This window comes from Phalacrocorax carbo, chromosome 10 (genome assembly GCF_963921805.1).
Source record: "Phalacrocorax carbo chromosome 10, bPhaCar2.1, whole genome shotgun sequence".
NCBI classification, from domain to species: domain Eukaryota; kingdom Metazoa; phylum Chordata; class Aves; order Suliformes; family Phalacrocoracidae; genus Phalacrocorax; species Phalacrocorax carbo.
This window is the reverse complement of record NC_087522.1, coordinates 18,605,229-18,622,333: the sequence shown is the minus strand read 5'-3', so window position 1 is coordinate 18,622,333 and position 17,105 is coordinate 18,605,229. Positions and strand designations below refer to the sequence as shown.

At 52.1% G+C, this 17,105-nt stretch overlaps 1 protein-coding gene across 2 annotated transcripts in view; it reads right to left on the bottom strand.

Annotated features, from left to right (window-relative positions):
- The window catches only part of RAB40C (RAB40C, member RAS oncogene family), a 39,302-nt gene extending 25,272 nt beyond the window's left edge, over positions 1-14,030 (bottom strand). Inside the window, exons 1-2 of one of the 2 annotated variants that reach the window (XM_064462216.1) lie at positions 12,433-14,030; positions 11,916-12,206 (exon numbers count right to left, since the gene is read on the bottom strand). In XM_064462216.1, coding sequence (XP_064318286.1) covers positions 11,916-12,069 — 154 coding nt within the window. In that variant the 5' untranslated portion in view covers positions 12,070-12,206; positions 12,433-14,030. Of the gene's footprint in view, positions 1-11,915; positions 12,284-12,432 lie in introns of those variants that run through there. The other variant, XM_064462217.1, reaches the window with a different exon arrangement.
- Between the last annotated feature and the right edge of the window lie 3,075 nt (positions 14,031-17,105).

Here is a 17,105-nt window from a genome sequence, read left to right as displayed (position 1 = left end):
TGATACAACAGCAGACCAGCTCCAGAATAAGACCATCACTCCCACTTCCAAGCCTCAGCATGCAAAAAGCCCACCCCAAAACCAAGGCAAAACCCACAGACCACCCCCATAACCAAACCGCACTCACTCATGGGGCTGACAGCAGGAATTTGGACAGCAAGGACACCAGGCCAGTGGTGCAGCAGCTAACACCACCACCTGAACAGAGACCCTCCCTGTTAGGTTATTTCAGGGTGGAATAACCCCCCACCCACAGGGCGTTATCCATAAGCGGCATTCTTGGCAGCATTCCTCTCCAGTGCCCGGCTTTGGGGGTGTACTGGGAGCTAGGTCATGCCAAGAGGGACAGAGCTACTCCACAAGTTTCAGAGCACATTCCTGAAACACAAGCAGTGCCATACAAACTCACCAGCTGCTCCACAGACTCTTTGCTCAAACCAGAATGGGCCCTGACCCCCGGGACTCATTTTCCTGCAGAACAGCTATATTCCGCAAGACAACAGCGGTTATTACCCACCCCACCCTGAGTCACCGTGTTCCATTGCATCCCACACCCTGTACCCTTTCATTTAAGAAGGGTTTATAGTGAGATGTTCAACCGTCAACCTACAGCTACTGAGTCCAGCAGCCAAGCTGGTCCAAGAAGCAGAATACAAAGCTAGGATGTATTATTAGTGTAGTTCAAAATGCTGTATTTTGGGGTTTTCAGGTTCTGGGTTTTTTTTCGTGCCTTCACCAGCCTATGAGTAAAAGGGCAGCCAGGGCTGAAGACTCATATCAGAATTGTTCACTTGTCGGCAGAAGTCAATACAGAAAGACTTGTTTCATTTCGAGTCAAACGGGTATGGAAATTACAGCGGGCCAGGAGTTGCCAGCTGTTGAACACACATTCAAAGTAAACAGGTTTTGCACTGCAGTGTGCAACAACTGAACGTATTATCCCAACACCGTAATCTGCTCCTTGGCAGAAGGCAGTGGCTGGGGCCAGCACCCAAGTAATGCATGCACCAAAGATGCAGGTATCAAGACTCCCTGACTCAAGTAATTTGAAAACCAGGCAATAGCATCCATATGTAGAAGATACTACCAAGGCATTACCTTCCACTGCAGCTTCTACTATTAACTTAGTTATTTTCATCATCTGTAAGTGATACTAAATTGTTCAGAAAAAAATGTGGTATGAGCACATAAACATGAGCTGATAAAAAAAAGTAGATTCAAGCTATTCAAACAACAACTGATGAAGTCATCCAACCTTAAAAAGCATGTACAACAGCACATTAACAGCAGCAATTTAGCTAGTCAGCTCAGAGCTGTAAGCCACAGAAAAAATCCCTTCCAAACAACACATGAGCTCATCAGTTTGAGTCATGCTTTCAATTACCTACTCTTTAGATAGGCAAACAACAAATTACCTCCATCAACAACAGGGGTCAACAAAACATAAGCTTTAAAACAAAGGTGGATTCACCCCAGGTCTGTGTCTTCTGGTGTTAGCATTTACCTGGACAGTATTACTTCCTTGTTTTAAGCAGAGTGATAAAAGCTCCCAAACAGCATCACTGCTAAATACTCCCCCGCTAGTGCTTGCAGAGCTGGAGCCGAGAGTCAGAAACCATTTGCTTCTAACGTTGCACTCCTGTCCTGCATTGTAGCTGAGAAGCTGCCTTGGGAACAGGATCAAGAGGTCTTGGTTCTTACCGGGCAAGCAGGAGACCACCAGTGCCAGTCCCGCTGGCTCAGGGACAGGACTAGATGTAAGCCATCTGCTCAAGCCTTCATCATCTCAGGCTCACAGCAGCAAATACAAAATCCACTCCTTCTGCACAACTCAATGGGAGATAACGAGGAGTTTCCGATTATTTAACTGTGCAGCAGACAAATTTGAGCTGTTTTGAACCAAGGAGCTCAGCCCCATGTGCACATCCTCGAACAAAGCTCAGCACGTCAGGCGAGCTCCTGCCAATTCAAGGGAGCTGCTGTGGCACTTGGCAGCTCTGCGTGTTACGTCCAACAAGCTGCCAAGCACCTCGTACAAAGACACATGCAGCAAGAAAGAACAAACACCTCCCAATTATTTGAAGTTATCCAAATTTGTGGATTTTCTCCCACAAAACATACTCCATTTTCCATTTGTATTGACCTCATTTCAACTGAGAGTGCTTTCGATTAGGACTGGAAGCCTTTCACAAAAAGGCTGCTCACGTCAGAGTTTGTTCCCCGGCATCTTCGTCTACAGCTGAGGGCTTGCAGGTGGGGATCTCGGACAAATAATTGCTTGTTTGGTTTTGTAACCAGCCAAAAGCAAAACACTTATTCAGAGACCTCTAGGAAGCCCAGATTTGTGGGAGACTTTACTTCTCCACTGTCTGCTCCACAGCCCAGCAGCATTTCAGTAGCTATGGGGTCCTCACACAGAGGAACTCTGTTCTGGGCTCATTTAAGGATGACAAATCCTTCTGAAAACAGCATTTGGAGCCAGTAGCAAATCTGTTCCTAAAGCTCAAACAATTTCAGTAGACACCCGGGAAGCCACAGAAACAGTCAAAAGTCAGTCCAGAATCGGGAATGTTAAGTGGATTTGTGCTTTAGAAGAAAATCAAGAGTGATTTTATGCACAGAAGTGACAACAAACAAAAGAGTTTCTTCATGCTCTGCAGTTCAGATCTCCATAAAAACTATACAGCTGCATGCAGAAACAAAGCCAGCCTTTGAGGAAAATCAGAGGACACCATAACAATCTTCATTGTTGCTGGATTACCATACAAACACCAAGGTAAATTTGGAGACAAACACCCCCCCAAACACTCAAAAAAAATCCAAATATTGTCCAAATACCTTCAATATCAGGATACTGAAGAGGTTCACCGTCCACACTTACACCTCTCAACACGTAGCACGTTAATAAATGGGAAACGCTGCTCTATAGCACCAGACCTTTGTGGCATCAACACCATGCTGACATGTACACCACTGTGCACGAGATGCTGGGCTCACACGTACAGCTCACACCTGCTCAGGGATCCTGCACATGGATCCGGCTGCACACAGCGGCAGTTTTCAATTAGCAGGACACATGTCCTGCCACCCACATCCTGCCCCTCAATGCCAGTTGGCATCTCCAGGTTTTGCCATTTAAAGGGTCATGTTGCAACACCGCAACAGAGGCAGCCAGCAATGACGCAGCTGTCTCCAGACAGATGCTGTACACCCAAACGCCCAGAAGAGTACAACATTTCAGCTGGGTGTAGCTGAGTTAAGCACCACATGCTTGCCAAGCATATGTACTTACAGAGCTCCCCAAGCAGCTATGGAGAGAGCACTCCCCAGGGATTTCGCTGGCTCTTAAACTTGGTCTTGATGCACTGGCCGCAAGTTCCATGACAGTAAAGGGACCACTCCACACTGGAAGCATTGGACGGCTGCTAACATTGGTTTCACATTTTGGTGTGCTGTTTCCAGTGATAACAACAAGTCTCCAGGGACCTGACCTACAATACATCACTGCGCGCGCTCAACAGTCCATCCTTGCCCTTAAAGGATCGGCTGGCCCTGCTAGCAGAGCAAGCACCCCCCTACACACCTGCACGAAGCATGCCGCATCGCAGCGGCTCCACAGCAGCTCTCCACAGCCATAAATCATGTTTTCAAATCCTCCACTCTCAGTCCAAATTGGAGCCTCCCAGGTCCTCTCCTCCTCCTGACCTACAGCTGTTGTAGGACAAAGATCTCACCCCAGCTACCCTGGCTACAACTCTGCAGCACAACTTTTGCTGCTACCAGGAGAAAGCCAGCATTTTGCATTTTCATAAAAGAGGAAAAAAGTATTGAATTTTAACCTTGCAGTACAGATGACACCAACAAGAGCACAAGCGTGTCTCAACCTAAGGAGGCATTTAATGGTAAACATATGCTTGTTAGCATGGCGAGGAGTGCAGATAAGGCTCTCAGGTTAGGTAAGATCAATGCCACCGAGTTTCACCTCCTTGTGCCACAGCACAGACCTGCACACTGTTTCCTGTGAGGATGAAGCAGATTCTCAGCATAAGAACAGCTTTTGGGACAACAAGAGATGATTTAAGATTAAGTAAACAGGACAGGCAAAATAGTGGGGTGGGGGTGTTTGCTTTGTTTTTTTCTGTTTCTTCCTTGTTTTCATCCGGTTAGGTCTCCTATCCACTCGGCCTCCAGAACCACTGGCAAAATGGGCTACAGCCTGTTGCTGTTAAAAACAGTACAAAAGCAAACAGAAGACAGGGTAATTTCTGTGTACACCACTGGGGGTATGTGCAGAGAGCAATCACTTGCAAAGACAGGAAAGTGGTACAATAAAACCCCAAATGGGCCAGGGGGGTCAGAAACTGGGCTGGAAAATAAGTTTAAATGGTATCTCTATAAAGAAATTTTTTTAGAAGTGTGCATTTTCTTTAAAAGGAGATTATTCCAGAGATGCACAGCACCTTCTATTAAACTGCCAGTTAAATACAGCCTTTTAGTGTCCCTTTCTGCCTGTCTCTTTCTTAACCACTGATAGTTTAAACAGCAAATACTCTGTTTGAATAGCATGAGGATTGTTGTCCAAATTCAATGCCTGACATTGAAATGGCTGCAGCACTGCACAGCACATACAGGACATTAATCACTTCAAGGGTTATATTTGTAGAAGAATAGGTGTCAAAGTTTTAAAATGATACACTATTGTCTAGTTTCCCAATGGGGTGATGGAAATGAGACAAAGAGGAGGTAGAAAAGAGGAAGAAAATCTAAAACGCTCTGGCTACATGAAAATGCTCTCAACAAAAAGAAGTCCTATAGGAACAAACAGCCTTCTGAGCTGATGTTCCAATCTTACTATTACTACAACTTTTACAGAAACAGACCTCTTTGAGGGAGGGCGCTAGCCCTGAGCCACGATCTTCTACGCCCCAGGGAAATTTCCCTTTCAGGTGAGTCCCAACTCACAGCAAAGCTTTTAGCAAAAGCAGAGCTGAAGATTTTCACATCAGAGCTTCCTTCTTCCTCCTCCTCCTCTGCCTGCAATCAAACAGAAACCGGTATGACATAATGCCTCTGTATCACTGCTTGTTCTGTGATGAGCCTGAACTGCTAGAGGAAGGTGAGGAGTAAAGGGAAAGAGAATGAGATAAGAAGCAAGGTTATAAAACCTCAGCTCCAAAACCTGAGCTTGTAGTGTAGCTATTTGCAAGTGCAAATGAAAGATGCTGTGCTCTTCTGAGAGAGGGAGGCTGTCGGAGGAAAACATGCCAGGAAACAGCTGGAAACAAAAGCTGAAGGAGACGAGGCGGAGCAGGAGGAGACATTTTCCACAGCGTTTCCTATGTGACTTATATACTGAAACAACCAAACAAAAAACTGTATGCACCAAGAGAAGTGGACAAAGCCATAATGGGATCTGGATAAAGCAAAACCTACTCGCTTTTTAAAAATAAAAAATTACAGAGAAACTTTTAATCCCAGTTATTAGAAGAACATTCCACCCATTTCAGATTTATACAGCTCAGTTCGTATCACCTTTGTGCACTTAGGGCTCAGAAACATACCAACAGCCATGCAAAAGCAAAGCTTTCAGACAGGGGATTAGAGGCGGTGAGAACTGCCTAGTGCCATCAAGAGCTTTGCAGAATAACTCTCCATCTTTACAAAAACACAACAAGACAACCACCCTCTGGAAACACCCCTCCTGCAGTGCTGTGCATCCTTAATCCTGACTTGAGAGAGAACTGAAGACATCAAAATCTGCTAGGCACACAGTTTGAGGTTTGTTTTTTTTTGTTTGTTTGTTTGCTTTGGGTTTTGTTTTAATATTAAGCCACAGCTAGTTAGTCCCACACCAAGCAGAGATGGAGGTTCAACACCATACGCTTGGAAATATTTTTCACACAAAGGATAAACAATGGAGAAAAAAAGAGATGCAGGAGTTGTTCCTCAGCTAAAGAAAGACTCCTCTGATGAGATCAGTTTTGTGCCCCTGATGGCAGGGAAGTGAACATCCCTGAAGGACACTGATGCAAGTGCTGGCAGACATGGGGAATTGCTGCAACAACCACTCTCCACTCTGCAAGCCATCAAAAGACATTTCTAGCAGCACGAGCAGTGCGGTCCAGCTGGAGCACTCCCTGCAGATCAATTCTGCAGCTGCCACAGAGACGTGAAGGCAAAGCTGCACTTAGAACACTTTTGACTCAATCCCCTTCACATCAGAGTGCTAAAACCCTCAAAATAAAACATTATTCCAATGATTACAGTCAAGCCAGAAAATAAACAGCAGCTTTCACTGGCATACAGCATCTGAAACGGGAGGCCAGCCCAGCTGGACAGCTCATGTGTACCACCAACAGCGACAACGCTGCTCCAGCAGACAGCAGGAACGCACCCAGTGGCACATGGCCAGGTGAGGAGGCAGCGGCAGCAGCAAAGCAGCACCAGGATCAATGTTTCCTTCCCTGCTGATGCCAAAGAGAGCTCTGACACACTGCAACAACACCAGGATGAGCGCTCAGCTGCAATCTCAAGGCTGTGCTCAACATCTACAGCTCTCCTTTCTATGCCCAGAAGGTGTCACCACATCAGCGTTGCTCACACTGAGGTTTTACCAGACACAGGTACACCCAGCAACTGTTTCTTCTATGCTCAAGGTTTGATGCTGTCAGGTATTTACAGAGTTCCTATCCTTACAGTAGCTGCAGAAGTTTAAAGAACTACTTCAGCCACACCTTCATTAAGGCTCAGGAAAAATGAACCAGCGATGGCAAACTCCACAGCAGTGCGGCAGGACCTCCAGCCAAACACAGCAGCAAACACAGAGGCTGCAAATGAGAAGCAAGAGACCACCTCCCTGATCAGTCTTGGAAACTGGACAGGCAAGGAGTGGAAGCATCGAGAATCATCCCCTCACACACCCTCCTTGTCAGTGAGGAAGGAGAGACAAGGTGCCCCCTTTCCTCCATCCCTGTGTACACTGGTTGTGGCACAGACGATCTCCTGGTTGGAAGTGACTAATGTGAAGACTGCTACAAAGCAAAGCAGAGCAGTTTTACAGGTGATGTTTCTGGGTGCACACTGGTGACTGAGGGGTCACAGGACATACCGAGAGAGTAATTGCTGTAGAGAAAGACTTGAAAGGGACAGCTTAGGGACCTCCAAATTTAGACAGCTGCACAAAAACAACCAGAGGGAAAAGACATCCAAAGCTGTGGGTCGCTCAGATAAAAAAACCTAGTAATTAAACACCAGTGGTGAGGTCCCCAGGCAAACAGCACTGGCTGGGAGGGTCCTGGCCACCTCCTAGGGCTGAGCAGTGCCTACAGCCACCCTTCATTAACACTGTCTCTCCCTGCCCTCCCGGCCAGGGACAGGGCACAAAGCTACACTGCCCCAGACCTTGCTACTTCCACAGGCACTGAGCTGTGGTGGGCTTACCACCCCTGCCCAAAAACTGAATCCCTTGAACTTCTGCTACAGGTGAAGAGCTCTTGGGAAACAGTTTTTATCTGGACCATAAAACCTGCAACTGAGCACTTAAGTTGCCTTTTCCTAACATTTCCTTGGGGTTTTGGATAGCAGCGGAGTAACAGAGCACCCAAGAACAGTGCTCAAATAAAGGCACCAAGCCTCAGCTAAGGGGTGGGGTTGAAACAAGGCATCAGGGCCCACTGCACTAGGGGCGGTCACAGCACCATCCCTGCAGCAGGGCAACGCTTTCAGTTTAGCTTTCACATGCTCTTTGAAAGGAGATCAGAGTGTGGACAGAAGGCTTCCTTCTCAACACTTTCTTAATACAAGCTGAGGACAGGGAAAAAAATAAAAATAAAATTCCATACCCTTCCCAGTCAAAGCCATCTGCTCAGAAACACACTCTACTCTTTCCCCTACACGCATCTCTCCTTGCCTATGGGAACAGCAGCAAGTGAGGGGGAAGGCTCTGCTGCAGCAAAAGCCCATCATGTGAGGATGGAGCACATAACATTCAAGTCTGCATGGTGAGACCAGCCTGGCCCTATTTCTGGTGCACACGGGGCACTGTCTCATACGGCAGCAATGGCACTTGTGCCTCCTGAGCATGCTCCCATGCAAGGAGTCCTCCCCTGACTCACCCAAGCAGGGCTTGCTTCTCAAGCAAGCCAACAAACCAGCTAGGCAAGATCATTTCAGCACAAGCACATGAATAACTAGATATTCCCAAATAGAAGTATGGCACAGTAGTGACAAAGCTATGAGTCCTTCAGGTGAGGAATCGGCTTGCCTTCCTTTTGCAGGACACATACACTGCCCCTACTTTCACATGCAACTCCAGCACATTGTGTTGACCAAAACCACCCTGTGACCAGAGACATTTTTGTCCTGCTTCAGCACTTGGGGAAGGACAGGAACAGACCTCAAGTAGACAACTTAAGCACCAAAGTGATCTGTGTAGTTGACTCATAACCATGAGTAAGGCAGGTAGTTTTGCTTTGAGTCAGCTGTAACACCACGGCTCAGAGCACAGGGGCCAGAGCAGCCCTCCCCTGTACCTTGGGAGAAGGAGAGAGTGCTGAGAGGAAAGGGCATTCAAGGGAAAGGCAGGATTTTTCAGTTCCCAGGTGAGGTCCTCTGGCTGTCAAGAGCAGTGGTGGGGCTCCAGGAATGGCACCCTGCCTCCACAACTGCAGATTTGGGGAGCAGACTGGGTGAAAGTTGGGAAGGAGGACAACACTGGAAGCCCAGAAGAAAGAACCATAATATTCTCCCCAAAGCCCACATTTTTGCCAAAGTACTAGTAAGATGGCTTAATTCAGGGCCTTTTGATGGCTGGCCATGGAAAAGTAAAAGTCCACCTCAGTTACAAACCCTCCTGGGGATGGGAGGTGACAATATACAGCCACATGACACAGCCAGCACTCCTGGGGGCAGATCCTGCTCTGCACAGGGAATGCTTAGCCTGATGCTCCTGGAGACTGATACACTTGGCAACTTTGGCATGAACCTACTAAGAAACACACAGGTGACAACTAGACCTCAAATCCCCCCTCAAAATGCTGTTTTTACATCACCAGAAGTTCTGTATCCAGTGTCCTTGCAGCTCAGGTGCAGCTATGGTCAGGGGCATCACTCATGCCTCCTACTGCAAAGGCCATCAGCATCCAGGGAGTAACAACCACCTCTACATATACGGACCAGATTAATTTCTAACAGCAATTTACATAAAGGACATTGCTAAGGGCTTGCTATACACAATAGGAACTGCGGTGTCTAATTTAAGACACGCCTGACTTAGTACAAGGTGCCAAGCTATAAGACTAAGTTGAGAAGCGATGCTTTGGCTCAGGGATCCTGAACAAGGATGGACAGAAGTGACTACGATGTTTTAAGAAAAACACAGCTCATACCGCACTCATGGCTTTCAGAAACTGGATGTAAGCAAGTAGAGGATACTTGCTGCTTACTGCTCTCAAAAGCATTGCTGATAGAAAAAGGGCCGTCTCTTGGTTGCCGGCTCTTCCGACACCCAGCCACTTGTGGAGAAGAGAGGAATCCCTCAAACCCTGCCAAGTGTACGGCAGATAAGCAGCAGCAAAAAATACAGAGCTTCATTTACAGAGCATCACTTTTAAAGGTATGCCTTCCCTAAGCTGAAGGGACAATCCATTTCACACTGCATTTCTAAAAACCTGTGTCAAAACATTGGCCAACACAGTAAAAGCAGGAGACCCCAATGAGACAGAGACGGCACAATGGCTTTACCCCTCCCCACCAGAGGTTAGGGATCTGAGCTTGACATGACATGTTCCAATCACAAGATCAACCTAAAACATACTCCGTTTCACACCGATAGCAGCAAGTTCTGTCTTCTGGACAGATCAAAGAAGTAGAAGATGATACAATACTTGTTTCAAATTGGGATGTGGGGTCTGGGAGGGGATGAGGAGGATGACGCACTCATGAATAAAAACATTTACAAAAAGAACCTCTATATAACATTCCACCTTTGCAGTTTTGGGACAGCATTAGGCATGTGTCAAAAAGGAGGGCAGGCACTAGCTGTTCACAAAATCTAAGTGCCTTCACATCTGGGGATGGTCTCTGTCAGGGCAGAGTGAAAGCACGCTGATGGAGAAGCATACGCACATCCCAACCGCACCAGAGATGGAGGGAATTTGGTTGCCAAGGCTGTCAGGAATACCAGCAGTACCAAAATCACAGATATCAAAGCTTCTCCACCTGATTATCCAAAAGGCATATAGCTTCGCAGAAGCAGGGGCTATCAGAGCATATATTATGGCGAAAAAACAGTATGTGACTTAATTCTCTAATTAGGAATGGGTTCAACTGCCCACAGAAGATGAGGGAAGGTTATGAAAATATTAGTTCACTGAGACTTCTTTTCCTAGGAAGAAGAGGGTAGTATTTTGTTATAAAATAGCAGGTACAGAGACAAAGCTTTTACAGCCATAGCCAAAGTCACCATTCTTTGGGTTTTATGTATATATCAAAGAACCCACTGCACACTCACTTTGCAGTCATACTTATTACTCCTGCATTGCCTGCTTCAAAACAGTGGTCAAAACCTTTTCTATCAGAAGACAATTCCAACTGTAACACTTCACTTAAAACAACCACCCCATTACACCCTTCATCCCTTTCTGCTTCTAAATGCTAACCCTCAGGAGCAGCTCTACAGCTCCCAGATGAGGCAGGCTCTTCAGAGACACAAACTCTCTTCAGGGAAGCTTAAAAGCGCCAAGCACCTCCTCGAAGGCAAACCACACCAGCTCAGCCAGGAACCCAAGGAGATGAATGATACCACAACCTTTTAGTTCCAGAATTTGCTGCTCTCATTTCACAAGCATCCTGAATTCTGAGTCACCACCTCTCCGTAAATCTCTGCAGAACAGGTGCGGGCTTGCATCAGCTCCTATGAAGCTGGTAGTAGCTCTGAGGACCGAACATGCAGTTAGGAGCCAAGCCTTGCCGCAACTTTACGCTCTGAATTCAGCCAGCTTCAACACAAAGCACCGAGAAGCACCCAGTTCCCTCAGACTCCTGCTTCCAGGCAAAACTAAGCACCACCTGCTCCAGCCCTGGGGTTGGTTGTGATGATGATGCAGGGTCTGGACTGGATTGCTTCTGTCAAACCTTTGGGGATGTTATTTTGCACGGAGGCTGAGGCGGAAGGATGACAGATTGAAAACCACCCCAGGCCATGCACCCCGCCAGGCCATGTTATGCTTTAACTGTGGTGAGGGGATGCAGGAAATACTGCAGTACCACTCCCTGGCTCTTAATTATAGTCTTGTGACACTGTAGTTAATGGTCTGTCATGGGCTTCATTAGAAACCTTCATGTTTGCAGGAGGCAGACCAACCAAGCTGTGCTGGTGGTAGCCAGCTACCAAGTGATAGCAGCTCTGGCCTAGAAATATTGCTCCTGTTCTTTTGTTACAGGCCCGCTTCCCCTCGGTACTTCTGGGTCCTTGCATTAACCCCTGTGGCGGCCAAGGGAAATCGGGGTGGCTCTTCAAGGAGGGTGCCGGGGCAGAGCTCCGCTTGGCAACGTCCAGCTGCACCGTGGGATTCCCGCATCCGGGGATTACATCAGGCACCGACCCCTCTGCCAGCCTCTCTGGCCCAATTCTCCTGTGGATCTTTAGGGAACAGCCGTGGCCTTTCTGCCGCCAGCGGCGCGACCCCCTGATAAACCGCGCGATGCTTCCAGTTAATTAAAAAAAAACAACCCCAAAAACGGAGGAAGAAAATAAAAAGGAAGCCATGTCCTCACTCCCCAGCGCTGCCCCCCCGCGGGCTGGGACCCCTCGGAGGGGTCCCTGCCGCCTCCCGTGCGGCAGAGGCCGCCCCTGCGGCTCGGGCACCCTACGAGGGCGCCGGGGGCCGGCTCCTGCCCCCCCGGCCCGCCCTTACCATTGCTGTAGGCGTAGGGGGACTCGGAGGCGCCGTCCTGCAGGCTCTCCAGGATCTCCCCCTTCCCCACGTCGCTGTCCCCCACCAGCAGGAACTTGAGGAGGTAATCGTAGCTCTTCACCGGGCTGCCCTGGGTTCCCATCCTTCCTCTCATCGGCCGGGAGGCCCAGTCCGCATCCTCCGCCCGCCGGCCTCAGGGACCGGGGACACCGCGGGCCTCTCCCCGCGCCGCCGCTCACAGCCGGCCCGCCGCCTCGCCTCCCATCTTCCGCCGAGGGACGCGCTGGGGACCTGCGGCGAGAGGACGAGGAGGAGGAGGAGGAGGCAAAGGAAAACGGCCCGGCCCCACCGGCTCCTCAGCGCCCCCCGCCGCTGACAAAGCCCCCGCCCGCACAATGCGCCGCCGCCCCGCCAGGCCCCGCGTCCCCCAGCCCGCCCCGGCGATCCCCCGCGCCGCGCCGGGCCGAGCCGAGCCGAGCCGAGCCGAGCCGGGCCGGGCCGGGCCGGACTCACCCACCTCAGGGCCGCGACCGAGCCGCGCCACCGCTACCACGGCCGCAGCCTCCGCCTGGCGCTGCCGTGCAGGGCCGAGGGAGAGCAGCGGCAAGGCCCGCCCCCGACCTGAGTGCCGCCCCTCCCATAGGCTCGGCGTCGCGTCCGTCAAAGCCGGCCTCGCCCCGGCGCGCCCCCCCTCCGGGCTCTGGAGGGGCGGGGCCGGCGGAGGGGGCGGGGTGCACGGACTACATGTCCCGGCGTGCCTTGCGGGGGGCGGCCGCGGCGGTGCGGGGCGCGCCGGAGCAGGGCATGATGGGACAGCGAGTCCGGGGGTGCCCAGGCGGGGCCCGGGCCGGCGTGGGGGGGCACCCGGGTTTGGGGGGACACCCGGGTCTGGGGTGGGCATCCAGGCTTGGGGTGGGCATCCAGGCTGGGAGGCACCTGGGGTGTGGGATGGGCATCCAGGCTTAGGGGGCATCCAGCTACCAGGGGCACCCAGGAGCAGGGTGGGCATCCGGGGTGGTGGGGAAGGTGCAGGCACCCCACTGTTGGTGGGGCAGGCCTGGGGAGGGCTGACGGGGCCGCTGGCACCTATCGAGGGCTGGGGCCAGAGGGGTGACGTCCAGTGTGTTCCCAGGGGACAGGGACGGCTGCAGAGCCGTGGATGCCAGGCTGAGCCTCTACCCACTAAGGGCTGTGGCACCAAGAACTGCCCCTGCAGCTTCAGGGGCACCTTACCAGGACAGCCAACCTCCTTTGAAACCCTTGGCATCGGCCTGGTGGCAGCCTCTGGGAAGTCCCGGCTCCATGAGAAGCTGCTTCGGGGCCCAATCCTGCAGGGTTCCCATGGGAAAGTGCTGTTGCCTAGCTAGGCGAGGGTGCCCTCGCTGCCATCATCGCTGACAAACCCCTATGCCAAACAAAGCATCCTGGCTAATCTCTTTAGAGCCGGGCAGACTGCTAATGAAGTTCTCAGCCTGTCTGTCTCCAGTTAGTCCCATTTAAAATTACATGTGTGTGCCCCCAGCCCCAGAAGCGAGAGGCCCCCAGCCCAGCGAGTGCTGGGCATGTTCATCAGCATGCTGGGATGCTGCGGCTGCCCTGGCTCCTCTGGGGAGTTTCCAGCAGCTGTGAGTGCCCAGAGAGCTCTGGAAAGGGCTGAAGAGTGTGGCAGAACCTCTCCATGAAGTCAAATTAAGATTGAGGGTCAGCCCTACAGATGTGCTGGAAGAACAGGAGGTGAGGTTGGTTTGTTTGGCTGGGACCATCAGGCTGTGCGTTCCCAGCTCTGCTGCAGCATTATGGGGTGCCAGGAACCTCTTCTCACCTGCATGCATGGCTGTGCTTGCACACGGGTACCCTACTCCCTCCCCCCTACCCAAGGGGTTTAGTGTCAGGGAGGGGGCAAACCCCCATGAACCCCAACTCACCCAGGTGTTGGTGTCACTCGTGGATGGAGGGGGAGAGGGGATGGATGGAAGGAGAGGGGATGGATGGATGGATGGAGAGGGTATGGTTGGAGGAGGGATGGATGGAGGGGGAGAGGGGGTGGAGGAAGAAGGGATGGAGGGAGGAGGAAAGGGGATGGATGGATGGAGAGGAGTGGGTGGAGGAGGAGAAGGGATGGCTGGACTGGGGCTGGAGGGTGGGAGGGCTGGGGCAGTAAGTGGGGGGCAGTTTGGCCATGGTTTCTGGGGGTAGATGTGGCAATCAGGTTAAGAAGAGGAAGATGGTTGGGGGAGAAGACTGTCTGAGCCATGGGGTGAGGCCGCCAGCAACCTGGTGCCCATGAGATGTCTGGACCAGGAGTGCTGGCACTAAGAACCAGCCAGGCAAACTCTGCTGGAGCCAGGATGCCTGCACTGCTGTGGACACCTGATGTTGTCCAAGAGGGATGGAGAAAGGGGAAAACCACCCTAAACCCACCAGCATTCACCCAGCCCCCGCTGCCAGAGCTGCAGCACTCCTGCCCAGCCCAGCCAGTCCCTCCAAGTCTCCAGAAATATGGAGACAGTGAGAGGTTGTGTCACATCAGCCCAAAGCAGGAGGGCTGATTGCAAAGGGCTGTGCAGCTCAGCACCCAGCTCTGGCAGGGCTGGGCTTCTCCCCAGCACATGATGGAGGAAGTGACCTCCCAGCTTGAGCTTTTCCCCATGACCTCACTGCCAAACTACCCTGGAAATGGCTCCCCTAGGAGAAAGGAGGTCCCACAGGAGGGTTGGAGATTGTCCTGTCCCACCATGGGGTGGTGGGTGCCTCCCAGTGCTGGTGGCAATGGGTGAGCATCACTGGGGCACTGCTGGGGAAGGGCATGAGCCTCTGCTCTGCCAGGAGCAGCTTTGTGCCACAGTGGAGACCAGTATCACCACAGGTCGCAGTGCAAGGAAGCACCTGGGATGTGCAGGGACCTCACAGACACCAGTGGGTGGTTCAGCTCCATCTTGATGGGCCAGCACAAGGTGAAAGCCATGACGGGGGGACAGGATGGTACCTACCACCCAGCCCCATCATCCTCCAGCACTCCCAGCCACTGCTTTGTTCCTGTCCTCTTCAAGCTTTCAGGCTGCAGCCCCCAGCCCCAGGCACAGTGGTCCCACCTCCCTCTGTCCTGCCCCTTCTCTGATCCTCTCCCAGTTTTGAATCCCTTCCCATCTGCCTTGTGCTGGGAGGACACCAGCATCCATCACATCCTTCCCTGTTGCCTGCTACAAAGATGCCCCCCCATGTAGCCCAGGTGTCCTGGGTCCCTCTACTCCTCCTGCCTTGCCTTCCTGCTCCCCTGCCTCTTCCCAGCCCTTCTGTCTCCACTGTTTCTGTGAGTCTGGGAGCCTGATGCTGCATGAGACCCCCAACCTTTGTATAACCAGTGCTGCAGCATCTCAGTGCAGGATCAGGGCTCTTGTATTGCCCAGCGGCATGGAAGCCTACGGCTCTTGGCTCAGCAGAGCTGACAGCAGCCCACCCTCGGGCTGGTGAGTCAGCTCCTCTGCTCCGCTTTCCTCCAGCCTCCGCTCCTCCTCCTCCTCCTCCTCCTCTGCTCCCTGGCCTGTGCTCCTCAAGTTGCAGCAGCAGCAAGACTTCTTGCTTTTATAAAATATTAATTACTGCCCAAACCTGTCTTTTACTGCGTGGCTGATTCATGTTCCTCCCTTGGGGATTGCTCTGCGTCAAGCAATGGGCCAGGATAGCAGCATCCATGAGTGCATGGATAGCCCCCCAGCACCGACTCCTCTGCCAAAGATCCCCCAAAAGTGGTGCTGGCAAAGGGGAATCTATAAAAAGGGCTGAAGTGGGTTGGACCGAGAGGAGGCAAACAGCAGCTGGCAAAGCCCAAGCAGCTCCACCATGCCAGCCAGGCAGCCAAAGGGACTTTTCACCCTTTGGAGGTGATGGACTGGCATCGTGCAGCGCCGGGGAGCGGGCAGTGATGAATGCATCAGTCCTCAGTCAGCTGAGACACAAGCTCTGGGCACCAAGATGCCTTGCCTGAGCAACCCATGGGTGGCAGGACCCCACTGCCCCACAGCTCTGGGGCAAGGGACCCTCCTGCGCTCCGGTGAGCTGTCCCCCCTGGGTCCTGTGCTGCATGCAGAAGGGTGATGCTCTGACCCTGGGGAAGGCAGGTGGTAGAGCCCTTCCCTCCATGCTCATAGAGTGAGGGGAGATGGCAGAGCTCTGGGGTGAGGGGCTGTCCCCTGCTTCGGTGGTCCCAGCCTGACTCTCTCTCCTCTCCTGCAGCCTGAGGGCTTGAGCTCATTTGCTGCCTTGGAGCCATGCGGTGTAAACCCCTTTGGGGGTGATTGTTTTGATGAGGGGTTGTATCCCCACAGGGTGAGGGTATCCTCACACTCAGCACTGCTCAGTTTGCCTCGTCTATGTGGCAGGGGCCAAACACAGCCCTCTCTGTCCTCCCACTCCTGCCTGCCCAGCTCATCCAGCCTCTACAAAAGCAGAATGAAATAGCAGATGTCCTGCTGACTCTATCTGGAGCTGCTGCCACTCCCAGCCACTGCCGACAGCATTCCCCAGAGAGTGGGGGTAAAGCCTGCAGAGAAACTCTTACTCTAGAACAGAGCCTGGGATGGCAGAGCAGAGGAAGCAGAGAGGGGAAAAAAAGTCCAGGAGGAGAGAAAAGCCATTCCTCTCCTTTCTATCATCCCATCAGATCCAAAGCGGCAGGGAATGGGCAGAGGAAGAAGATGGGCAGGAATCTTGATTTTGTTTCTCTTTCCTAAGCCTCTGGTTCTCAGTCCTGCCACTCCTCCAGGGCCAGCCCCAGAGTCTTGGTTTATGGCTCATTCAAGTGATTTCTCACCTCCTTGGTGGGATGGTGGAAACCAAACCAGAGCCCAGACTGATGGGAATCTTTGCAAGAGAGGAGCAGTGCAGAGAAAACGCTGGGGTTGTTTCAGGGGCTGATGGCAGCATGCTGCAGGAGGCAGCAGCCTCAGCGTAAGGCAGACGTAGAGGGGTGATCCCAGCAGAGGTTTGCTGTGGCGTAGGGACGCTGTCATGGCTGTGCACTCAGTCGGCTGTGCTTGACACTCAGCTGGCCTGGAGCAACGCTGCTTCACTGCTGGGCTCCTGCGGTATGGCACACGGCAGCTGCGAGGGAGCCCGGCTGCAAGCCCGAGCATCCAGGGAAGCTGCTCCTTCCCCATCCGCTGGCTGCCAAGGAACAGCCCTCTGGGGATC